Here is a 23,879-nt window from a genome sequence, read left to right on the forward strand (position 1 = left end):
TCGGGGAAACTCGTCACGGAGCTCGCGCTGCCATCAGGGACATACGGTCAGTGGGCGAGTCAATCAATCGTCATTCATTGAGCAATACTCCGAGCCGCTGGCTTCGATTCTCCGCAGCGTTTCATTCGTTCTCTTCAGTCGCCTCCATTCAGCATTCATTTTCGACCTCGTATCTCGAGCCTCTCGCAAGAGTTCCTTCCGCATGACCTCACGCACCTCGGAGTCACTCTCTCTTATCTTTCACGTCTTTCAAGCAGAAGATCAGGAACAACGTGTAGCCGATGAAGCCGACAGCGACCATGATTAGTGCGTACATGAAGAGGTTGAGCTCCGGTTGACGATACCGATTTCTGCGGAGCCATTCCAAGACTTGTTCTTCGTCCATCAGGTCCCCTACGTCAAGAGACAACAGAAAGGTGAGGAGATGCAACTATCCTTGGGGAAAGGACTACCCTCCTAGTTGGAAAGTCGCCTCGGAAAAAAGAGCGCCAGCTCAAGTCGGCCGAGCGGGGGAGAAATTCGATCGGAATCGATTGGAGAGCACTTCTCGGGCTGACGCGTCGTTAAGCTCCGCAGCATAACGGTTTTCATTCGCTCGTTCCCCCTCTCGTTGCTTCTCCGGGCGAGCCGACTCTGCTCCCTGTCCGCTCGCTTGCCTGTATGCTCAGTTCGGTGGCTCGGGTACTCGCTTGGTGGCGAGCAAGCAGTCAGTCGGGCTGTGCTCGTAATTAGGCGTGGATAATTTTCTCCACTCAATTTAGCCTCCTTGCTTGCTTGCTCCGTTTGCGTCGGTAGGCCTCCTTCAATGGGCAAAGGTTTGGCTCCATTATCTCCTCGGCGCCAGCCGCCAGAGACAGACAGGGTTATTTTTCTATTCGAACAATTAACCTCGTCACATTTCCGTACGGGAACGAGTTGGCGAGTCCCGACCTAGCGCAGCAATATCTCTTCCGTAGCTCCGCGGGCGCATCGGGATCCTCCGTCATAGCGTCTGTCTGAAAGCCCGCTCCTTGCGTCAAGTCGCGCCGGCGTGGCGGTGTACTCCCGGACTTACCTCTGAAAATGGATGGGAATTTCCGCCGCAAGTACACGATCGCCGGTACTTTGTTGATTCCGTACTTTTTCGCGTACTTGACGTCATTGATCTTGAGCAGCATTATGTCCAACTCCTCGGCCTCGTCGTCGATATGTTCGAGTTCCTTCAGGACAGCATCGCAGTCTGGGTTGTTGTGCTCGACTGGGGATAGAGAGGAGGAATTTATCCAGGAAAGATGCTCAGCTTTTTTTGGAATCGCTCCTCCGTTAGAAGTCGGTCTCTTCAACGGAGTATGATCTGGCCCCCGTCCCCGTTTCCGAACAAAGACGTTAGGCTGATCACGAGCGGAGCGAGAAAAAACTTCCTTCCTGACCGAGGACCGAACGACGATGTGCTCGGTGTCACTTCTCTCCACCGCAGCCGATCGCGAGTATGTCGCAGACCTAATTGGTGAGTCTTGCTCAGCGTCGACGGGACGGTGACCGAAGTGCGAGCATCGAGAGGAAAAACCCGCCGACCTAACGACGAGGCCAACTGAACGAGCTTCGGATGCGGAGTGAAGGTCGTTGACGACGATGCAAAAAACAGTCTTCGAAAAACGCAACAGGGCAAAGAACCTACTCAGAGTCGTCTGGCTATGCTTGCTCGAACGAAAGGGACGTACGGGAGGCCCCAGGAGATCGTCTAATTACAACAGCCTTGCCTACCATCCTTTCTGCTCTTTCAGTGAGTCGCCAGCCAGTTAGCAGACTTAATGAGACAATGACAAAGGAGCGAAACTCAAACTATTTCATTACACGGATTCCCGTGGCTACTCCGAAACTTCGGCCGATAGATTAACTCCATGACCTTCAAGGGCACGAATGTCCACGTCCACTGCTGCGAGAGGCGAAGTCGTCACCGCGTCAGCTCGCAGACGCAGTTGCCTAATGTCAACGATTTTCTGCTCATCGGGCGAGTACTCACAGAAAAACACAGCGACGAAGTCGTTCTCGTCGAGGAGCTTCTCGAGCATTTTTCGGTTGACCTCTTCGATCTCATCTTTGAGTTCAATGTTCTCCTGCGAGGTCAGCCAACCCAGCACCTTGTCTTCCTTGGTGAGATCACCTGGGGAGGGGATTCTTTTCGAAATGCTGTCCCTCTGCAGATGTAGCGGATCCGAAACCGCCTATTTGGCTCAATATTTCCCGCATGGAACTCCTTTTCTGTTTCACGAGGGAGCTGGACTTTTGAAGATCGCATGTGCGGAATGTGCTCGCTGGAATCATCCCTTTCTACGTGAGTGCGACTCACCATCGTAAACGGTGGCCTTCCCTTTGCGGAAATAGGCGAGCGTGGGGAAAGTGGTGATATCGTACTTGGCTGCGGCTTGCAGACTGTTGATTTTGACGAAGTCGATGCCGAAAACGTCGGCCTCGTCGTCGATATTTTCGAGTTCTTTCAGCGAGCGCTCGCAGTCGTCGCAATCATCTTCGACTGAAAAGGTACTTCCTGATAAGCAGAGGGAGGAATTCAATATCAGGACCATAAGGAGAAGAAAAGGGAAAGGCAGAGACACGAGACAGGGCGGGTGAGAGTCGGCAAAAATCTGCTCGAGTAGAACATTGTGAAGAGTAAATAAGCTTCTCCCAAGACTCTCAATCTGCCAAGTTCGCGTAGCCTGGGCGAGGCCGGAATGTGACCTCAGAGATTTGATACGGTACACGTTCGAGGAATAATGCAGGTCTGAGGCAACTTTTGCCTCAACCCCGACGAAGCCCGCCGCCTTATCGCCTGTCTTGAGTGAAAGAAGTTCTCCGTCTTTTCCCCGATTTTCGTTCGAACGCATCCTAGTCGGTCTTTTCATCCGGGAGTCTGCACTCGATGGATTGATTATTATCCTCGCGTCGCGGAGCGAGATTTAATCGCCCGCCGCCAGCGCTCCGGGACCGTACGTATAGTTTAATTATCGGGATCGTTCAAAAATCGCCCCGAGAATGTGAGAATTCGCATCGCGCAACTTACTGAAGAGGACCGCAAGAAACGGTGAGTTTTCAACAAGTCGTTCCAGCATACGCTCGTTGACTTCTTCGATTTCGTCGGAAAGTTCTCGATTGTCGTCGTCTGTCAACCATTCGAGAACCTGCTCCTCATTCTTGAGATCTCCTGCGGAGGGGAAGAAAAACGAATTCGTTCATTCTCTGTCCTTTGTTGAAGTCGTACGATCCATCCCATTTACTGCCGCGTTTCGAAAATGTTCGACGAAACTCGAGCACTAGAACCCCGTGCGCCGGGCTATCCGCAAGACTGACGGCGAGTCCGTCGGTCGGTCGGTCCCCACCTGAGATGGAATCGTGTTTTCTCAACCGTCAAAGACAGATAGAATTCATTGCTGGCGTAGCCCTTCTCCCTACGCGCCGGTTCCTCGTCCGGATACTGATGACGAAAATCGCAAACGGAGAATAACGACCACATCGCTGACTCGCTCGTTCGTTCGCTTGTGCGATCACTACAGCGAATTCCACCCACCCGTCGTCCACGAGAACAAAGATAAAACGCCCAGAACAACATAACTCGCTGTTCCCCACTCAGCTGTCTTTTTCCCTTTTCACACTCTCGCAAGTCTTGTCAAAATCCGTGTCTCACTTCTGCGCGGGCCTTAAATCACTGGCCCCTCAGAGGACGATCCGGGCCTCCTTTTTATGCTGCCCGTCGGAGGTTTACGCACTCAGCCTGACTTTTGCGACACTGTTAACAGCGGGACAGGATCAAACTGTTGGCTGTCGAGGAGATATCCTTCTGGTAGCGAAATTTTCTCCCGATTCGATCGAATCCGGACCTGTCGACGGCTAGGTACGGGGAGGGTCCCAAGCTCCGGGCCTGTCGGCTCGAGTAATATTACCTTCGAAAATGAGAGGGTTTCCGTTGCGGAAGTACATCAGGGCTGGGAAGGTCTTGATGCCGTAGCGCTTCGCCAGACCCACGTCTTGGATTTTGACCAGGTGTATTCCGTACATATCGGTGTCATCATCTATCTTCTCCAATTCTAGCAGAGCTTGATCGCAGGCGCGACAATGAGACTTATCTGGAAATCGAATCTTTTTATGAATATCTGAAGTACATCCCTTCCGTAGAACCATTCTGACGGGCGCTGCTCCAATAAGTACAACCGGGTATGGGCTTAATGCCTCGGGAGAATCGACCGTCTTCGGGATTGAAGAGCTGTTTTCTGAAGGAGATTTCCGGTTCCGATCATATTTTCAATTGACTGAGACAAGACATAAAGTTCCAAGGGTGCCAGAGGAATTCAGGGATCCTCGGAGATGTTTCCGAAAACGGCACGAAATAACCAGATCTTCCCAGCGCGATTGAGAGGTCTTAAACCATGTTAACACAAGAATACAGCCGTTTATAGGTACGTATGCACAAACAATGGTGTTCTCTCGAGGAGAAAGAAATAGGCTTACAGAAGAATACTCCGAGGTAGTGCGTCGACTCGACGAGTTTCTCCAACATATCACGGTTGACAGTTTCAATCGTGTCTTCTGTTTTTTGCGTGATAAGCCATTGGAGCACCTCCTCTTCTCCAGACAGATCTCCTGTGGGTTGAAAAATCAAACTATAGCTTGGCGGTCCGCTTTTTCCACGGTCGCCGGAACTCCCTCCGTCGAAGCACTGACGAGGACGGTCGCTGATCCCGTGAGGGATTCCGCCAAGATAATTCACGACTACTCGATCGTTTGCCTCGGAAATTTACCTTCGTAGATACTCGGACATCCATTCTCGAAATATACGAGCGTCGGATAGCGTCGCACCCCGAGTTCCTTCGCCACCGTGTGGTCGCAACTCTTGACGAACTTGATTCCATGTCGTTCTGTATCGTCGTCGATGTTCTCGAGCTCCTCAAGAGTTTTCCGGCATTCTTCGCAGTCCACCTTGTCCTCATCTAGCAGAAACGGTTTCCAAATGAACAAAGAAATATTGTTTCCCCATCGAACTTTCTGCAGGAACGTCGGGTTTGAAAACATCGGCGATCATGGGCGTGAATCTGGTACCAGATGCAAAGAACCCAAATCGGAAGTCACAAAGAGCCCGACGATCCCGCGAGGTTAGCTACGCCAGAGAATTGTTCTCTAAAAATGAGCCGCAAAAGCTGAAAAGACGAGGAATCGGCCCTTCCACGAAAATTTTCGCAAACGATCGGTAGAGAAAAATAATTATCACTTATCGAGACAACATGGACAACAACATGAGCACACGCAGAGGACAGGACGACACATATTTGTAAAAGAGGCCGAGTCGAGACCGGAAGAAGAAACGAATTTTATTAAATGTGATAAGACCAAAAGGAAAAAGTTCAAGTCTCCTCCGTGAAGGAAATCCTATTGGCGTTCCTCCACCGCACAGTACGACATGGGGCGGTGATGAGAGGGGATTGTAGCCAGCAAGATATTTGAGAAATAATGGAGCCGCGCCGGTAGTTTTCAGAGAAGAATTCCGATGCTCTAACGATTGGCTTAACTCAAAGAAATGACCACGGTAACGGTGCGTTCGCTATCCTGGATGGGATCGAGGTGATTCCTCGATGGAGAGTCTAATGAAAAAAGGAAGAGCACACGATTCCGCCTTTCCGCTGCGGTGGTACGGTCGTGCAAACGAACTCGCTCACCCACACAGACACCGTAGAAAAATGGCAAGACGGCCTGTGTGGAGCCCCGGATCCAAGTGGCGGACGGCGGGTGTGATAGCGAATCGAGTAATTCCTGTACTAAGTGAAAATTAATTTCCCGACGTTGGAGCGAAATGAATTAGCTACGAGCAGTCGGAAAGAGCGGGAATAGGGGTTCCCTCTGAAAGATTCGATGGCTCCGGAGGAATCTTGCAGAGTTCTCCGTCGCGCTCCGCATCATACACGACTGACTTCGCTGACTGAGTAAAATGATCGATGGGGAGAAAGAGCACGATCGAATAAATTGGAGAAGTCATCCTGCCGGCGGAGTGTCCCCAAAACCCTTTGGAGTATCGAGTCGGAGGAAAATGGCAAAAAAGTTGAGCGAAAAAGAGTACGGATAAGAAGGAAAAGTCGAACAACTTGTTAGTCTGAAGCGATCTGAGAATTCGCTAGCCAGGACAACCACTCCACGAATAACTCAAGGCTTCCAATCACGAGGTCATCGATCAACAGCAGCGCGGGATCGATGGACAAAGAGAGAGAAGAACTACGTATTCTCGTCACTCGAAACAGACGGGACCTACCCACATTGGCACCGCCATCGCATTTGAGACATTTTCGGTTGTCTTCCGGCCCACAGAGAACCAAATGAATTTAGTTAGATTCCCTCACTGCGGGGCATTTCTAAACATCGGCTCCATCTGCTCAGACCGCTTATACTATTTCAACACTAGCTCCTCGCGACGCCTCTAATTTCAGGCTTGAGAGGAATTTCGTCCCACCCCACGGATCATGGGGAGAAGGGGGAAGAATTTGTGTAGGTATATCCTCCACGGTGATTCGCCTTCTTCCGAATATTCGGTCTCGTCTCGAGTTCCTCTCCTCAACGATGGCATGATGGCCCCTTGATGGCCACGCACACCATCGAACTCATTTCGACCCATTTTGGGCGCTACCAAGCAACAAAGCCAAAGCCCGAGGATTTCCCAGAAGACGTCTAATTGACCATTTGTGCCACAAGCCAGACCAGTTCGGAACGACGCGACGCAATCACGCTGTCCGTTCACGTATCGGAATCGAAGAAGTCGCGCGCTAGGCGCATTTGGCTTTGCAACGGAGAATCTTCATGAATAGAGCACAGATAAATCTTCGGAGCGACTCACAGAAGTAACAGGCGATTGATGGCTCCTCCTTGATTGCGTCCCGCAGTTCATCTCCCGCCATTTCCTCGATCCGCTCGGAATCGGGGTTCTTCTGCAGCAGCATCCATTCCAGCATGTTCTCGCCGGTCTTGAAGTCCCCGGCGTAGATCACGGGATCGCTGAAAGTTGGAACGGTGAGAGGATGCTCGAGTCTAAAGGAAGGGACCCGAATGAGGCGATCGCGGAGCTGCCTCCGTAAAAGTTACGGGGGAAGCGACAAACAGACAGATTCAGCCGAACGGTTCAGGCAAATCTCGGATATCGCTCACTCGAGCTCCGGCTCGCCAAGATAATTAATGAATGTTTCATAAAAACCAACCGTCCCTCACTCAGATGACTGTGGTATTTTTATTCATCACGCTCACTCGGTGCGGTGTATGAACTCAGTGTACTATCATCATCGGTAGGAGGGACGATCGGCTGAGGTCAATTCTGCTTCTGCCCCTACCTGCCCTGCCGTATTCGATAGGGATACCACAACAAAGGGCTTTCATGAGAACAACCACAGAGGACGAAGTTCCGGACGCAAGCCAAGCGATAAGCTGGCGGACCATCCGATCAGCTGATCGTCGGCCGGTCGGCAAGAGAAGGAGCGCTTCCGAGCGGGTACAGTCAACGAGGAGCGCGGTGCTCGTTGCGTAGGACTTGGGCGACATCGTTTTTGATGGAGCCAAGCTCCGAAGCGCTCTGCTTAGACCCGCTGCCCAGTCTTAAAAAATGGACGAATAAACGGCGAGCTGTCCTGAGACTTCGACATGCCAGGCGCACTCGTTCCATTCGCGATACGATACTCGGCAGGCAGAAAAAACTTGAACGCTCTCGTCCCTCTTATCTAGTCTTCCGTTCTCCCTCCCCTCTCACGATGACATTTTTGCCGGCAATCCCTCTTACGGTCTCGGAAAAGAGGCCGGTGTGAAATGGAACTCCTCGTGGGAAGATCGCTCTCGTGACGGTCGAAAATGAAGGCCACGAACAGAGTGTATCGGAATCGGGAGGACGAACAGAGAGAGGAAAAATCTCAAAGATTCGGTCTGGTGTGCTTTAAATGGAAGCAGCGGGGAAGACTGCCGTTAGCTCGCTGGCTAGCGAACAAACGGCCAGCTATATTCATTAACATCCATTAGAAAAGGCAAGACGTAAGGATGAGAGGACAGAAAGAGAGACCAAGACAGCATGGGAGCTAGAGGCGTACCGTTTCCAGCTCACTCAAGTCGGCTCCCCAGACTCCCCGTAGGAGCCCAAGCGAGTGCTCTCTCCTCGCTCGCGACCCGGCTCGCTGTCAATAATCTTCCATTCAGCTCTAGTCCCTGTTGCACTGATTGAAATTGAATGTCGAATAGATCGAATGGTGCACCGCGATGAGCAGGGTGCGAGAAAAATTCTCAACCAACAAGGAATCGGAATGTGCGCTAGGGTTCGGAGTCGGAAACTCGCTCCCCCAGAGTAATCAGACATCATCGACGCCCTCGTCGCTTTGTCTTCGGTCGTGGGTTTTTTTCTCCCGAGTTTTCCCAAGGGTGGAATCTCTTTTGAGCCTTCCGAAGTACCGGAGGGAGGGCGGTCGGGCAGGCAGCGTTCGGCTGGAGCAGACTACCGCGGCTTTGAAAACTCGGGAGAGAAGAGCACAAATTAAAACTCACGGATCGTCTTTACGGAAGAAGAGAAAAGCTGGAAGGGCGTACACGCCGTACTTCCGCGCCAGTTGTTGGTCATCTATTTTGACCATTTTGATCTGTTGAGCGTCTGCTTCGTCATCAATCTTCTCGAGTTCCTCGAGAACCCTCGAGCACTGCTTGCAGGTGGTTTTGCTATCTGAAATTAAAGCGCAGAATAAGTGGCCGCTCCCGCAATAATTACAAGGTATCACGCTCGAGCTCCCAGCATTTGTGACGAGATCATATCTCTATGCACTATGACCCTCGCCATCGATGCGAGGGCAGGCATTCCGGGATGCGTCTGCCCCCTCCCCCCACGCCTTGAAGCTAATGCCCGCTCGTCCCTCCGCGCACTTCCGTCGTCGCTCCCCCGCGCAGGTGTTTTTTAAAATGCGCGAGAGCCGCCCATAGAAGATAACAGGTGGAAACAAAGGCAGACAAACTCTGTTGGAGCTTGTTCAAAAACGACTCCCCCCGCGGAGCTTGTGCCTCTTACCTTGAACTGCACATGTGCACTCAGGAAAACAGCCGGAGTTGCAACCGACGACACGGGGCTGCCGGGCGGGGGGGGGGTTCGAACGAGCGAGCGAGCGAAGAAGCTACTCAATCATCCATTCCGCAGTTAACTAGAGCGGACAGTCGTTTTTAGTGCCCTCCGCTGATAACAGCCTGCGAACGGAAATCGCGATGCGGTTCGGCCCGTTGCAGATCCTGCTCTCCGCGCCCCGCTCTCAGAGTCGTCAGGTTGGGGGAGCTCTCGGAGAGACTTTCGAAACCAGGGCACAAAATTCGGATGCTCGCTCGCAGACGTTGCTCGAGGAGTATTTTAAATCATTGCGGAAGAGTTCAAACATAACTACTATCGACGGAGATTGAGGGAATTCCCGATTGATCATACTCGACCGGAGTTCGGCCGCACGAGCTGAGTCGGGAAACATTGCGGGTCGGAGATCATCAAAATACTTCGACCCGGACTTTTTTCTCTCATTCTCCTTTTTTGCCCCATCTCGACCTCTATGCACCGATCGTGAAGTTACGTTCGTTTCGGTTTTGTGGAGGGTCTTGTCCTTCCCCACCTCTCCAGTCTCGAGTACGAAGTGTCTACCAAGAAAGCGGAATCCTGTGATTATATCTCAGGCGCACCGTAATTGTAGGCTGGCCAGAACATCGAGTCGAGCGACGACAAGGCTGATTCAGTGGTCCCCAATCCCCTCAGAGCCACCAGAGGGTGGTCGGAGACTCAGTTATCGGTTGTCGATGCTCGCTGGGCAGCGGGCTCGCTCGGTCCGTGACAGCTCTTATCGTCTTGAAATACGTTCGCTTCCACAAACTTTGAAATGACGCACGACACACGTTTGGATAAGAGACTTTAGCCGACGCCCCCCCTCGCAACACAGAGCGCTCAGTTATCTGTTCGCGATCTCGTCTGGTCTAAAGCATTCCAGGAGCTGGATGAGCTCAGATCTGCCGTCGGGGAGATGCTCCGCCTGCGTCCGTATCTGCACGTCGCTCTGAGACTCTCCCATTCATCCGGATGCCGTGGAAGAGCGGAGGAGATTTGATTAGGGAGTTCCTTTGAGCAGAAGAGATCTCCTCTATTCGACTTCCTCGAGGATGTTAGTACGGCATGTTCACGTTTGTTTCGCGAATATACAGGGCTGATTCGAAATTAGGAAGTTTATGGAGCCTGCTGGACGTGGCTCTACGAGGTATTCGTGTCGCTGCGAATATTTGTGCATCCGCTCAAGGATACTTTCCGACGGACACCGCGTACAAGTTCTCGCAGGCGGCGGATGATAAATCTTACGGAGGAGGAATGGATGTTCTCCCCCGAGCATTCGGATATTATTAAGAACAAATGATCGATCCCTCACGGCCTCGCGAATCGAGAATCGGCACACCGATTCCGCTCTTAGGCTTTCTAATGAAAGTTGACGCCGCATCGGTGAGGATGTGTGATACCGGTGCGGCGTGAGACTTCTGCTTCTCAGTCAGGAGAGTACTCACAGAAGAACACAGCCAGCGATTCAACTTTTCCCATCATACGTTCGAACATTCTTTTGTTGACCCTCTCAATGGCATCGTCCATCTCCATGTTCTCCGGGTTTGTGAGCCATTCCAGAACCTCCTCGGGGTCATACAGATCTCCTGGAGATGGAAGTCGATATGAGTGTTGAGAGATAATAAAGTCTCATATCCGATACGAAGCTACGCCCTCGGATCGGAGAAGAGAATTTCTCCCCGGGTACGATCTCCAGCGAGTCTCCCATCACCTGTGAACTTGATGTGCTTCCCATGTCGGAAATAAGCGAGACCGGGCGGATCGCGGATACCGTATTTCTTGGCCATCAGGTTATCGACCATGGCCACAAGATGAACCTCGTAGTCCGCGCAGTCGTCGTCGATGTTCTCGAGAGCCTTGAGAATTTCCTGGCTTTCGTCATCGCGAGCCTTGTCTAGAGGGGTACAGAGGTGGTTGAAATGTTGCTTCTCGAGGCAGAACTCGGCCTGCCCGATCGATTGGAACGAACGATAATTGAGTATTGCCCCGTTACGTACAGAAAAATACGGCGAGATAATCCGTTTCCTCGATCATACGACTTAGCATGTCTCGATTGATGTTCTCGATAGTGTCTTCTGTCCGCTGTTTGATGAGCCATTCGAGGACAGCCTCTTCGTTCTCGAGATCACCAAAGTAAATACTAGGCGAATGATTCTCGAAATACACCAGTGATGGCGTCTCCGAGACGCCGAGCTCGTTCGCGTATTCCATGTCGTCCGTTTTCACGAAATATATGCCGTATTTGTCTGTGTCGTCGTCGATGTTCTCAAGCTCTTCGAGAACCTTGTCGCAATTCTTGCAGTCCTCCGAGTCTGCGGAGCACGCCCAGCATTAGACGTGTGGAGACGTACATATAGGGAAGCAAGATAAAGTGTCAGAATAGCGTTCCCTCTCAGCACCGATTCCGAATCTTGTTGACGGGGGAGAACTCACAGAAAACAACGGCGACCGCTTCCATTTGATCGAGAAGCATTTCCAGCATGGGACGGTCGACGTCTTCGATCTCGTCCAAGGAACCTTTCTCTTTCTGTTGTGTGATCCACGCCAGGACCTGTTCGGAGAAAAAACGAGCGGTGAAATCCCGAACGGACCTATGCAGCCGGACGTGCTTTTCCCGGTTCCGAATTTTCCCCTCGGATACATTTTCGCTTGTGAGAATTTGTTGAAGCTCACCGCGTCTTCATCCATCAGATCGCCAGTGTAGTACTGTGGGAATTTTTTACGGAAAAATATCACCGCTGGGAAGTTTTCTATGTCGTAAGCTCGCGCGACTTTCGCGTCGTTGACACGAACAAAGTCGACGTCCATCGCCTCGGCCTCGTCATCGATGTTCTCCAATTCGAGCAGGACCTTATCGCACAGGGGACATTTGTCCTTGGCTTAGGGAGGAACTCGGTCTCAGATTCAAGGCGAATGACTTTAACTCACTTCATAATCGGAATGAGTCCATAGCGATATACCGCTCTCAATGGATCACACTCACTGAACAGTACGGCAACGAAATCATTTTTCTCGATGAGCTTCGAGAGCATCTTCTGGTTGATCTGTTCGATCGTATCCGGAATATCCAACGTATCTTCGCTGGTCAGCCATTTCAGCAGGCTGTCTTCGTCTTCGAGATCGCCTAAAGCGGATGAGCGGGGGATTAGATGGATCAGCAGGATTCGCAGGCCTCTCAGAGCCTGATCGGCTTCTAGGCGGGAGGAACATCCAAGAGTCCATTGAGCACACACGAGCACGAAGAACAGAGAGCTAGATCGAAAAAGCGACGTATTCTGGTTATAGCATCCGAACTGCGGTTAGAACTCTGAGATTCCAGAGGCGCCTACTTACGTGGGTAGCCGTCTACTCGGCGAGACGGACGCTGAGCGAGTTAAGCTTTGTTAGAATTCGGAAAGTGAAAATAAAGCCTCCCAGAGCCGCGAAGCCGGAGTGACTGTCATTCGGATTGAGGCGCCTCGAATGCAGTTCACGCTTGCTTGACCGATGTCGATCGGTCGACCGATAGATTGAGCGATTGATTGATTCATTGAGCGATCCTCGGTCGACAAGCCTAATTTGTGAGCTCATGGTTGCGGAGGAGACGCGGAAGATCGCGGCAGAATGACAGGTAGGAAGCGCACCGCATGCACTCACGTCGCTTTAAGGGATTCGTTTTTGAGCTGCGGATCAGTTTCACTCCGATCTTTTTCCCTTTGAGCGGGTTCAGCTCTCGGCTGTCGCAAGTTTTCGCGCAAGCTTTCGAGGCGCACTGCGGACTGTCGGGCGGGGAGCCAGTTCGAGTTGTTTCACGGTTTCTGTTCTTGAACTTCACAGTTTCTCCGGAGTCCTTCCCAGGAGACTCGCCGGACGACATCGGGCGTTTGCTGTTTTCCGTTCTATCGAATCCGTGCTCAGTCGACTTCGGGCAGTTTGATCTTTTGCACGATGCTCGCAGTTCTTCGTCAATGCTGGATGAAGTGAGGTGGAAACCAACAGTCACACTCAACCATTGCAGCACCTGGCACGCGGAATAAGTGCAGCCTAGAACAACACGGCGGGGATTGTTTAGTTCGGACGTGGACTACACAGGAGCTCAGGCTCAAGAGACATGCGCGAGGTTTGTTAATGGACAACACATGTGAGGACCACGAGCGTCGTCATCAGCCTCCAGGGATTCAGGTGTCACTTCCCTCCGCTGCTCACCTTTGTAGACCATCGGCTGTCCGTTTCTGAAGAGAACGATCGCTGGAAGTTTATTTATTCCAGCTGCTTTCTTCGCCAGCTTGGTGTCGTCGGTGGTCACGAAAACCACACCGTGGTCGTCTGATTCGTCATCGATCTTCTCGAGCTCAGAGAGAATCGACGGACATTCCTTGCAGTTGTCAGGGGCTGCAAGGAATGGGAATTACGTATTCGGTCGCGGGAGTTCTGGAGGTTCTCGCCCACGGGAAAACAACCTAACGCTTACCGTAGAAGACCAGAACGTACTCCTTATCCTTGACGAGGTAATCGAGCATTTCTTCCGTCACCTCTTCGATAGTATCCTCCTGAGCTTGTTTCACGATCCACTTCAGAGCCTTCTCCTCGTTATGGAGATCGCCCTCGTAGACGCTCGGGATCTCGTCTTCGAAATAAACGAGAGCTGGGAGTTCATCGAGGATTCCGAAGTCTTTGGCGATTGAATCGTCATCGATTTTCACAAAAGGTATGCCGAGCTTGTCGAGATCGTCATCGATGTTCTCCAGATCGTCGAGCACGTCCTTTGAGGAGTCGACCTCCTTGTCGTCTGAAATTTCGGCGTCGTGACGAACATTTTTGCGTCGCGGAATCGCGGATGTATTTTCGGAATCCATTTTACTCTGCCTCTCGAAGCCCCCCTCAAATGAACTCACAGAAGAGAACGACGATCTTTTGATTTTCCTCCACAAGCTCTTTGAGCATTTCTTCCGTGATTTCCTCGATTTCCTCACTGGTCTTCTGACGCACGAACCATGCGAGCACTTCTTCTTCTTTCAGAAGGTCGCCGTGGTAGATGTTCGGTATCGTTCTATCGAAAAATACCAGGGTTGGGAAAACCTCGATTCCGTATTTCTTCGAAGCGTTCGGATCGTGCGTCTTGAGGAAGAGCACGAAGTGCTCGTCGGCTTCGTCGTCGATCTCTTCGAGTTCTTTGATCACTCTTTCGGTTTTCTTGTCGATTTTCTTGTTTTTCATCTCGTCTGGAACAACGCAAATGCATGGAATGTTGGACAATTCGACGAGATCCGTCCTTTTGGAGCGCTCACAGAGGTGTGACGAGGAAACTCACAGAAAATTACAGCGACGTGCTGATTTTTCTCGACCAAGTTCTCAAGGATCTTGTCGGTAACTTCCTCAATGGAGTCAGAGTTGATTTGCTCGATAAGCCAGTCGAGCACCTGCTCCTCGTTAGAGAGGTCGCCGTGATAAATGGAAGGGATTTCGTTCTCAAAATAAACCAAGCACGGCAACTCGTCATCGATGCCGTAGTCTCTGGCAACCTGATCGTCGTCGATCTTGATGAAAGGCAGATCGTGTTCGTCGGCTTCATCATCGATATTCTCCAACTCTTTGAGAACCCGCTGCGATTTTTCGTCATCGCGGTCATCTGGAATAAATTCAGATCACTTTCAGCGTGGAGAGAATCCAAGCCTCCCACTTCCCGGCCCAAAGTAATTTCTCTACCAGCACCGATGTAAGCGACAGCGAAGTCGTCGGGGTGCCTCATATCTCGTTGACGACAGGAAAGAACTCGGTGTTATCGAACCCCTACTATCGACACCAAGCGAACGAGAGAAGGACTCACAGAAGAGAACAGCCAGATAATCCGATCTCTGGATGAGGGCCTCGAGGATTTCCGGAGTCACGTCTTCGATTTCATCTGACTCTTTCTGACGGATGAGCCAATCGAGAACTTCTTGCTCCTTGAGGAGATTTCCTGGAACGCAATCAGGCATCGTTCATACCTAAATTAATCAGGCGGCTGAAGGATCTGACGCCGAAAGACGGACGAGAACGTATTTCGACGACGTGATCGAGTGAGAAGCGCAGCAAGTGACGGAGTTCACAAAGAACGAAGGAAAATGAGAGACGCAGCAAAAACATCCGAGAAAATATCGGGCGTATTCACGCTCAGGGAAAATATACCATTTCCCTCGGGACCGATTGATTCAAAAAAAGAATTGAGCAACTCAAACCCCATTTCCAGAGAGGGGAACGATCGCACCGAACGCTCCGATCGAAGAAGGCGAAACATAACATTGACGGAGTCCAATCCATTCGACAGACTGTTAGTTCCACGGCAGTTCACGGAAATTCCCTTGTACCTTTGGCCTTTCTGGATGACTTTTTTGAGATTCGGTACTTTTCTAGCTCGTCTGAACCCTGAACCTCTTCCAACCACTGCAGCACCGCCGTGGCATTCGATAACTCACCTGCGGAACATTCGATAACTTCCGTTAGGCGAGGAACAAGGACATGGAAAACATACGGGCTGAGTCACTCATCCGGACGGGACGGGACCCAGAAACATTGATATGAATCATTCGAGCGGAAGCAGTTAAGTACCTGGGTAGTAGTTGGGGATGCCGCCCTCGAAGTAGAGCAACGCGGGTACGACATCCACTCCGAACTGTTTTACGACATCCGGGTCATCGATCTTCACAAAAGGTATATCGTGTTGATCGCACTCATCATCGATGTTCTCCAGCTCTGCGAGGACGTCTTCACTTTTCTCGTCTCCTTTATCATCTGGAGCAATAGGGAGGAGAGGCAAAGTTTGTTCATTAGAAAAAAGCAGGCTCTTCGTCAAAAATTCCATTAGATTTGTATCCATTCATCATCTGCTGCTACTGCTGTTCCGCCTGATTGTGAGCTCTCAGGCGGATGCCGCAGACCGCTCAGCTGATTCTCGGATGAATAAAAATCTGATCCTTTCCGGATAATCACCCTAGAGGAGATGCCTCAAGCCCTCCTCTCTCTGGAGAAGGCACGGGGGTTCAGAGAGAGTCGATTTTTCAACGGAAAATCGATGAATAAACTCACAGATCAGCACCGCCAGGAAGTCGGAATTTTCGATGAGGTCCTCGAGAACATCCTCGGTCACTTCTTCGATTTCGTCCTCCATCTTCTGTTCAACCAGCCAATTCATGATGCGTTCCTCGTTTGTCATGTCATCTGTCGGGGAACAAGTCAGTCAATTCCGTAGCGAATGTATAAGTATCCACGTCGTGGGACGTTTCGTCATGGTGACAGCGAACGAGCGTCTCGCTCCTGTCCGCATACGTCACGGCGAATTTTTCCCGAAGATTTTTGTTCGAGGCAAACCCCCAGCTCACAACAGGTGCTCCATCGGAATCCCATGGGTTCCGATTCGGGCGAAACGGATGAGCACGCATATTCGCAAAGCAAGAGGCCGGAATCCCTAATGGATGACGATAGTTTGATTTGCACCTTTGTAGAATTGAGGTACTCCGTTTTCGAAGTAAATCAATTGCGGCGTGCTCTCGAGGCCGAACTTCTTTATGAATTCTACATCGTCCGTTTTGACGAACGGAATGCCGTGCTGATCGAGATCATCATCAATCGTTTCGAGCTCCTCTAGGATCTGCTTCTGATCCTTGTCGTTCGCGTCGTCTGAAATCGAACCTTCCATAAGCGCGGTTCTCTATCCTATTGGTTTCGATTGATATGCGTATGTAAGTTCTCAGCAAAGGAAATTCCGACTGGACCGGACAATTGAAGCATCTGTATTCCTCTCACTCAGACGGAATACTCACAGACGAACACGGCCAGGATGTCGGTCTTGTCAATCATGCTCTCCAAGTTGTCCGCGGAAACGTCCTCGATGACGTCATCGTCTTCATCGTCAACATTCTTGAATTCTTCGAGCCACTTGAGCACTTCTTCTTCGTTCCGGAGATCTCCCTCGTAGAGTAGGGGGATCGTCTTTCGGTAGTACGCAAGAGCAGGAATGGTGTCGAGACCGTATTTGTCGAAGAGTTCCCTCTCGGATGTTTTTACGAATCCGATACCCAGCTGATCCGCTTCATCGTCGATGTTCTCGAGCTCGACCAGGACCAATTCGGACTCTTTGTGTTTCTCCTTGTCTGGTCGGAAAGAAAGTAAGATAATCGTCAGGCTGCCATTACTCGAACGATAATCATGATTGCGAGATATATACGTTGCTGCCAGGGATTAGCCCATCGGGAACACTCACAAAATAGTACGGCCAAATAGTCCTTCTCCTTGATGAGCGTCTCGAGGATTTTACCGTTGACCTCTTCTATTTTATCAGCGAGCTCCATCGCTTCGAGGTTCGTCAGCCATTCGAGTACAGCCTCCTCTTCCATGAGATTCCCTTGGAAAAGTTGGGGCTCCTTGTTCCTATGGAAAACCCTCGCTCAGGACTTCTCCTAGATTGGACCTCGCCGAGTGCGTGCGGACGATCAACTCGACTGCCTCCAGTCATTTGCATTTCAGCCCCTTGGGAAACTTACCTATAGTAGGCCAGGGCAGGGAATTGTGTGATGCCCAGAAGTTTCTTGGCAACTGCTCGTTCTCCATTCTTAACGAATCTGACTCCGAACCTCTCGGCATCGTCATTAATCCGCTCGAGCTCGGTGAGCACGGCATCGCACGTCTTACAGATTTTCGTATCTGTGAAGCATTTTCTCCATTATCAGACGATCCATGGGTGTCGCTTTCTCTCTAACGAGCTTTCAACTCGCCATCGAGTGCCATTTCGATGCCGCGGCGTCGGACGGCTCCGAATCCGCCCTTCCGCGTGGTGGAGGATTCCCCCTTTTCTCGACGAGCCGTGGCCTTTTTTACCACACGCGCTCCTTTGAGACCGTTACCCTATGTATTAGATGCAATACGTGTTCTAGCTCTGATATCGACTCCAAGTCACGAATTGCTGCTCTTTGACTGACTTACTGGCTGAGTGAGCCGACTCGGTTGCATGGGCTCACAGTCGGCCGGGCCAGCCGTGAAGAGCCCGAATGAAGGGTGTGCGCGCGGGAGGGCATGCAGTCACTTCCTTATCATCGCGAGGCTCAGAGTTCCCCGCAAAAGTGAGCCGCTACTTCCCTTCTTAGTTATCTATCGGAAGCTCTTTTCCAATATGTCAAGGCTATAGGGTCGGCTTCCGAAACCAGGTCTGCGGCACAGCCGCCTGTTTGCTCGCCCTACCCACAGGTCTCTCGACAGACGACGCCAAGCATCGGCAGCAGCGATGGCCGCAACAACCTCTCAGCGGGCAGAATCTCCGCCAGCTTTTGACGAGAATGCAACTCTAGCACAAACGTGGCTCATTCCTTTTGCCAGAAAGCTTTTGTTGTGAATTATCGTTTCCTGCCTCACCTCGAATCCCTTTAGGTTAGCCATCGCGCTGCGACAGGACTAACTAGTTCACGGACCCGCTCTCTGAGCTACTCGGTCACCCAATTAGCTTGAGGCAGACATTCTATTTTCTATTTGATGCGTTCATATTCAAAAGCTACCGCTCGAGAAGAGTCGATGAGGGCTCTTGAGGAGGTGAAAGAGTCAAGGCGACTTCTGCGAGAGTTATCCTAAGTTGATCGGTATGATTGGACGTCTGAACAAATCAAATAGCGATGAGACGATCAATTATCGAACGTTCCTGCACCCCTATCCCGAGGTCGTTTTCCGCGCGTGTTTTCTCCCGGTCGAGCTGCGAGCGAAGGCTGAAGGTCCCGATCCGGGTCGGGCCCGTCAGCCGGATTGAGCCCGAGTCAAATTCTTCGGAGAGCGAGGATTCCCGTACGCGATCGGGGTCAAGATGGGCTCATTCCAATCAACTTTTTCTTTCGCTCCAGGAGTCATTCTCGGAGTTCCGTTGGATCTTATCAACACTCCGGGCGTCCTCCGCCAGCAGCGACGGAAGCTCCGAACATTGAGGAGCGCCCTCCAAGCTGCTTCCGGCTCGGAGTCGACGAAACGAAAGGGAGACAGGTAATTTCTATTGCCGACCGCCTGCTTTCAAGACCCGCTAAGGATCATGGAAAACTGGACGAAAAATCGCAGTCCCTGAATTATCGTGAGGGAAAGAGGAGGAGCGTCACGAGAGCCGGACTTCCCTGCTCGCGTCTCCCATCGCACTCCATGGAATGAGCCAGAGGGGGGCGGCCGGATTTCAATTCTAAGGGGATCGTCGTCGCCGTGGAACGACGGAATTCGGCCCGATGAATTTTGATGATAATTATTCGATGAGATCCGATTGCAAGAGCGGCACTCTGAGAGCATTCACAGCGACAGAGTAGAGAAGAATACTCACAGAAAAACACAGCTAGGTATTCCTCGCTCTCCAGGAGACTGTCAAGTTTCTTGCCATTCACTTCGGGTATCACTTCGCCGTCTTCGCCGATCGGGGTCTGATCCTCTTTTTTCCGTCCTCCAGAGGCTGGAACCAAAAGACAGAAGCACAAGAGGGCAGAAAGCCCCCACACGAGCCGCCTCATGCCGCCGGACCCTAGGCTCGGTGGTCGGAGATGTTGGTGCCGTGCTTCGGCTGCTAGTCTCTGAACCCTGCTCTAGAGCGACCGCTAAGAATAGATTCGTGCCACCGGCCGTCGCAGCAGCAGCAACAACAACCACCGCGAGTACCGGGATGAAGCAGCAAGAGGGCGCGTGTCCGCCTTACTCCCGCCAATCACGCAGCGCCGTATAAGGTGGGCGTCGACACGGAAAGTCTTCTGAAGTCACGGCCAAGGACGTTCAGGCTCCAGTGGAGACCACGGTCAACAACCAATCGGTTTCCAGCCTTATGGGCTATGTGCCTGACTGCGTGTGTTCCATAAGGCTCGTGGGCAGCTATGCAAGTGAAGTGACTTCTGGGAAACATCATAGGCAACGTCAGCTGCAGAATCTAGACCGACAATCAGATAGTCGGTGCTGCTGATTGGAACTTGGTCCCTCCCATTGGTGATTATTCGCTTATTTCGAGGGATAATTCGATCGTAACGATTTAGTCATGACTCATTACCGACCGGCAGACAGTGAATTCTCGCGATCTGGCAGGATTGGGGATAGATACGCTGCAAAGGGGTGCTCGAACATACCGGTACCCGGACAATGCACCCGAATAACTCGAAGTCAGGACAGCAGCCAGCAAGGGAGAAGGGGGCATTCCCAACATTATAATTTGATGTATATAATTATACTAAGATTTTGCGTCATCACAGCCGATACCGTATGTCCCAACAGAATTCAGAGAGCGCACGTTCGAAGCTCATGTATGAGCGCGGCTCCTCGGCCTGTCCTCAACAAGGGTATTATTCGTCGTGTTGACAGTCAATTCTTCCGGGGCCTTCACCAGACCTTCGATAGATAGGTCGCGTCTCATCTCTCCAGCTAGAATTTGGGCCCTGATTCGAATATCGGACGCATGTCGAACCCTTCCGGCTCGTCCTTGCGCACAGGCCATCAGAGAGAATTCGCCCCGGGAGGGAGGCTCGTAATTGAGTCGCTGCGAGTTGGAGAATCGAGGTTTTATGCATACGATGGATCGATTCGGTTGATGCGAGTAGGCCGAGCATGATCGTGCAAATTAGGGGTTCACCTCGAGCTCTGCCGGAAGAAGCATCCTCTCTCAGTTTCCCTGGTGTTGTGAGAAATGAGTCCGTCGCGACGCGTCGTGACGAAAAGCGATCTAGTATCGCGTAAACAGTCGAGGCTGCATCACAATAAATAAACACCCACGCGTCACCGCGATGGTAGCCGAGTCTCTCTGACCGCGCTTCTCGAGAGAACGTTCCCGATTGAGAAGTTCTACGAATTGCTCGCTTCGCGACGGCATTCAGCTTCCCGTTTTCATTTGTACAACAACTAACTAGACTCTGAACAAGGTCCAAGTACTACTCGTTTTATTTCTAGATGTTACAAAGTCACTCTTTCGCGAGGGTGCTCCTGCATACAGTTTGCACACGACGAGATATATTTTCATCGTGGGAGAGTGAAGCATAATCCACCGACGCTGCTAGAATCCACCGGTAGCCGACACCGCCGCTTGATTCCGCGGGATGCGTCGTTCCTCGATGGAATCAAACGTAGCGAGAATCCTCAGAAATCTGAGCGCCGTCGAAAATCTACCCCGTATCGCTAAAACTGGTTCAACGAGGTGTGATATCTTCACCGCCGCGACGCCTACGCTCGCACATGAGTTCAGTCAGGTGTTCCAAGGTACGACGACTCCGTCGTCTCAGTTGGTCGTCCTGGTAGAAGGATTCAGCCGGCGCGGAAGTGGATAGCGAAGATGATTCCTGCAGGTAACTCGCGTCGGGGAGAGAAGGTGATCGGGTTTCGACCCTACTGGGAACATCTGGCGTTCCCACGTAGGATGACTGTCCCTGGAGAACGCGGGTAGATTAGAATACTATACCGCGCTCTTTATGGTAATATTTTCGGGCGATTGAGCTTGACGTAGCGATGTATCGGGTGTGAAGATTCTCGTAGCGAATATTTCGGCAGAGCTGAGCTGATGCCATTTGAGGACCTCTTTTAGATAAGCGGTAGGACGCTCGATGGTCAACTGCGCCAGCTTGATGGAGGAGAGAACAGAAATCGCCTCGACAGGACTGACCTGTTTTTCGTGAAGCCCCTTATTCTCCTCGTCGAGGTCGATGCAAAGGCCTTGGAGAAAGTCTGCGCGCCTCACTTCGTGCTCGTAAATTCTCAGGAGACTGGAATTCTCAACTCGGATGTCTTCGTTCACCTTCCGCAGCGCCGCGATCTCCTTAGTCGCTTTTTCGAGCTGCAAGCTCTGGTTGATCAACTTCGCATCGAGTGCGACCAACTTGCGTTTGACTGCGTCGCATTCTCTGGTTGTGGGAGAAAGTTTAGGCGTTCCTTGTCATTACAACTGCCGGGATACTCGAGACAGCAAATCCTGGAGCGGGGCTCGCCGATTACTCACACGAGCTTTTCGCGGTCGCTGGCGACGACTCCCGAGAGCTCGTTGATTCGATCCTTGAGTTTCCCGATCGTCTCTTCGTATTCTTTCCTAGAAATTTACGCATAGATTATCTTAGAAAGGGGTCGATCCCGGCAAGATCATATGCACGATGCACGGGGAGGGTCGTATCGTAAGGACTTCAGAAATGGTCGCGTTGAACGAATGCGCCGAAAGACATTGTCACGCAGACCATGGTCACGAGAGTTTACCGGACCCGAGAATCGCTGAGTCGAACCGGATCCGCCTCGGCATCACCCACACCATCTGAAGTGCCAGTAAATGGTTTGATTTCGTTCAAAGCTTGATGTGAGATAAATGTGCTGTTTTAGCCCAATCTATCGAGCATGAGTTCCGGGTATCGACCCAGCAGCGTCTCAAATCCGCACGGCTACCTGATTGCAAGCATCTCTGGAAATCTGCGTTCTTCCTCCGCGGTGCCTCCATCGCTCCGGCGAGATTTCCTCCGTCCACAAGAACTACGCGATCTCTGGCTTACAAACTCAGCAGTGTGAGCGTCGGCTCGCGTTAGCTCACTCGTTGTTGGTAGCGATCGTCCCGGCAAAGTATCCCTGGATTATCGAGAAGGCAGCGACCGATTGATACTACTCTGCTCGCTCACGTAAACCGCGGAAGGTCAATAGAACTCCCTTGATTAATTGTCGTCGTCGGAGCAGGAAAATCTGGTCGCTGGGAAAGATGAATCCGCTTCCCGAATTCCTGTCCTAAACATCTCGGTCGGGATGCCGAAGTCGATTTCATTAGGTGGCGGTGAAAGAGTGCGACATTGTGGATTTGATCATTCTCAGCTTGATTCTCGAGCGCCCAAACGCAATAAGTCTCAGTCCGTAGCCCGAATCACAGCCTCCTTCATCGAAATTATTAGTGACATCGACTCTGTCAAGGAGCTCGATCGATGGTCTCAAGCGATATCATTCGATTATTGTGAATAGGTACTCGCATACCTATATTCTGCGAGGATCCATGATTTTTCAGAGGTGATTGACCGCTTGATCGTGAGGTGGCGGCACTATCCTTGATGGGATCAGAATCGGGAATCTACCGGCGCTTTGCTAAGATACAATATCGAAACCTGTGAGCTTCGCGCGGAAAAACTCGTCAGCTCCCAAAATCAGATACTGCGAAGAGCCGGATGACAAGAATTCGCCATTCTGACACCAATCCTTATGCGGAGACGTTCCCACGACGAAAATTCCCTTGCCTGCGAGGATTCCGGATCGCCTCACTCGCTGCTCCTTCCATACACGAGATAGCTTCCCTATTACGCAGGTGGATGGAAACTTGCTTTCAGTCTCCGAAATCAGGCTCGAGTGGGTTTCAGGATAGTTTAAGAGGCATTCTTCCCCTTCAAGGTCCCAAGGGACAATATTGTCGAAATGTCGCAGAGAGCTTTTTCTCCCTGGGAGGCTTCTATCTTTTCCCCACTCAGGTCGGGTGAATATTCGGCTTGTAGTGGGAATGAATCCTCTCGGCCGGCCAGCGAGCAGAGAATTTGATCGATTGTCTTCTCAGACGTGACCTCAGAGAGCTCGATAGTAAGGCTGACTGAGAAGTACTTCATCAATTCTTGTTCATCTCTCATGGCTAGATTCCCGAACGAGTTCTAGCTTCTCTCAGCCCGCACTCAATTAGCTGCGTTCGAGATCCCTGCGGCGGATCCCGCTCGCCAGGATCCCCGTGGAACGACCGTGGCAGCAGCGGAGCAGGCGGCAACCGAAACTTAACTTTAGGTTTGAAATTAAGCGGGAGAAGAGGCCACTCGACTCGGGCTCGGAGCCCGTG

General features: G+C 51.4%; 3 protein-coding genes across 3 annotated transcripts; all 3 read right to left on the reverse strand.

Annotated features, from left to right (window-relative positions):
* Positions 1 to 223: 223 nt before the first annotated feature.
* Positions 224 to 17,736, reverse strand: hlk (hulk). The gene is made up of 27 exons (XM_029112649.1): positions 17,605 to 17,736; positions 17,325 to 17,491; positions 16,885 to 17,214; positions 16,559 to 16,741; positions 16,151 to 16,282; positions 15,674 to 15,856; positions 14,913 to 15,044; positions 14,397 to 14,714; positions 13,981 to 14,307; positions 13,557 to 13,874; positions 13,292 to 13,477; positions 12,090 to 12,230; positions 11,780 to 11,985; positions 11,540 to 11,657; positions 11,104 to 11,418; positions 10,818 to 11,000; positions 10,552 to 10,692; positions 8,530 to 8,701; positions 6,851 to 7,008; positions 6,272 to 6,313; positions 4,773 to 4,961; positions 4,483 to 4,614; positions 3,918 to 4,100; positions 3,041 to 3,181; positions 2,330 to 2,512; positions 1,055 to 1,237; positions 224 to 393 (listed from the first exon to the last, which is right to left on the reverse strand). The coding sequence occupies exons 2-27, from the start codon at positions 17,455 to 17,457 to the stop codon at positions 224 to 226; spliced, it is 4,899 nt and encodes a 1,632-aa protein (XP_028968482.1). The 5' UTR covers positions 17,458 to 17,491; positions 17,605 to 17,736.
* LOC108864832 (uncharacterized) lies at positions 17,601 to 19,587 on the reverse strand. Its single transcript, XM_018641083.1, has 2 exons — positions 19,404 to 19,587; positions 17,601 to 17,764 (listed from the first exon to the last, which is right to left on the reverse strand). The coding sequence occupies exons 1-2, from the start codon at positions 19,585 to 19,587 to the stop codon at positions 17,601 to 17,603; spliced, it is 348 nt and encodes a 115-aa protein (XP_018496599.1).
* A 1,390-nt stretch (positions 19,588 to 20,977) lies between these two features.
* Positions 20,978 to 22,542, reverse strand: LOC100905207 (uncharacterized). Its single transcript, XM_003747512.1, has 5 exons — positions 22,472 to 22,542; positions 22,289 to 22,343; positions 22,041 to 22,127; positions 21,708 to 21,945; positions 20,978 to 21,474 (listed from the first exon to the last, which is right to left on the reverse strand). Exons 1-5 carry the CDS (start codon positions 22,521 to 22,523, stop codon positions 21,238 to 21,240), a joined length of 669 nt encoding a protein of 222 aa, XP_003747560.1. The 5' UTR covers positions 22,524 to 22,542; the 3' UTR covers positions 20,978 to 21,237.
* Between the last annotated feature and the right edge of the window lie 1,337 nt (positions 22,543 to 23,879).

Source organism: Galendromus occidentalis, unplaced genomic scaffold (assembly GCF_000255335.2).
Source record: "Galendromus occidentalis unplaced genomic scaffold, Mocc_1.1 scf7180000077524, whole genome shotgun sequence".
NCBI classification, from domain to species: Eukaryota; Metazoa; Arthropoda; class Arachnida; order Mesostigmata; family Phytoseiidae; genus Galendromus; species Galendromus occidentalis.

Excerpts from the sequence above, each read along its gene's own strand:
- hlk (XM_029112649.1), bottom strand. The coding sequence starts at position 17,457 with ATGGAAGAGGAGGCTGTACTCGAATGGCTGACGAACCTCGAAGCGATG. Across the intron at positions 15,045-15,673 it reads CATCCCCAACTACTACCCAG|GAAATCTCCTCAAGGAGCAA; the intron begins GTACTTAACTGC and ends ATTGCGTTCCAG. Across the intron at positions 11,419-11,539 it reads AGCGGTCGCCGTTGTTTTCT|ACTCGGAGGACTGCAAGAAT; the intron begins GTGAGTTCTCCC and ends CGTGCTCCGCAG.
- LOC100905207 (XM_003747512.1), bottom strand. The coding sequence starts at position 22,523 with ATGGAGGCACCGCGGAGGAAGAACGCAGATTTCCAGAGATGCTTGCAA. Across the intron at positions 22,128-22,288 it reads CTCAGCGATTCTCGGGTCCG|GAAAGAATACGAAGAGACGA; the intron begins GTAAACTCTCGT and ends GTAAATTTCTAG. Across the intron at positions 21,475-21,707 it reads AGGGGCTTCACGAAAAACAG|GGACAGTCATCCTACGTGGG; the intron begins GTCAGTCCTGTC and ends CGCGTTCTCCAG.
- LOC108864832 (XM_018641083.1), bottom strand. The coding sequence starts at position 19,587 with ATGAGGCGGCTCGTGTGGGGGCTTTCTGCCCTCTTGTGCTTCTGTCTT. Across the intron at positions 17,765-19,403 it reads ATACCTAGCTGTGTTTTTCT|ATACGAAAATCTGTAAGACG; the intron begins GTGAGTATTCTT and ends AATGCTTCACAG.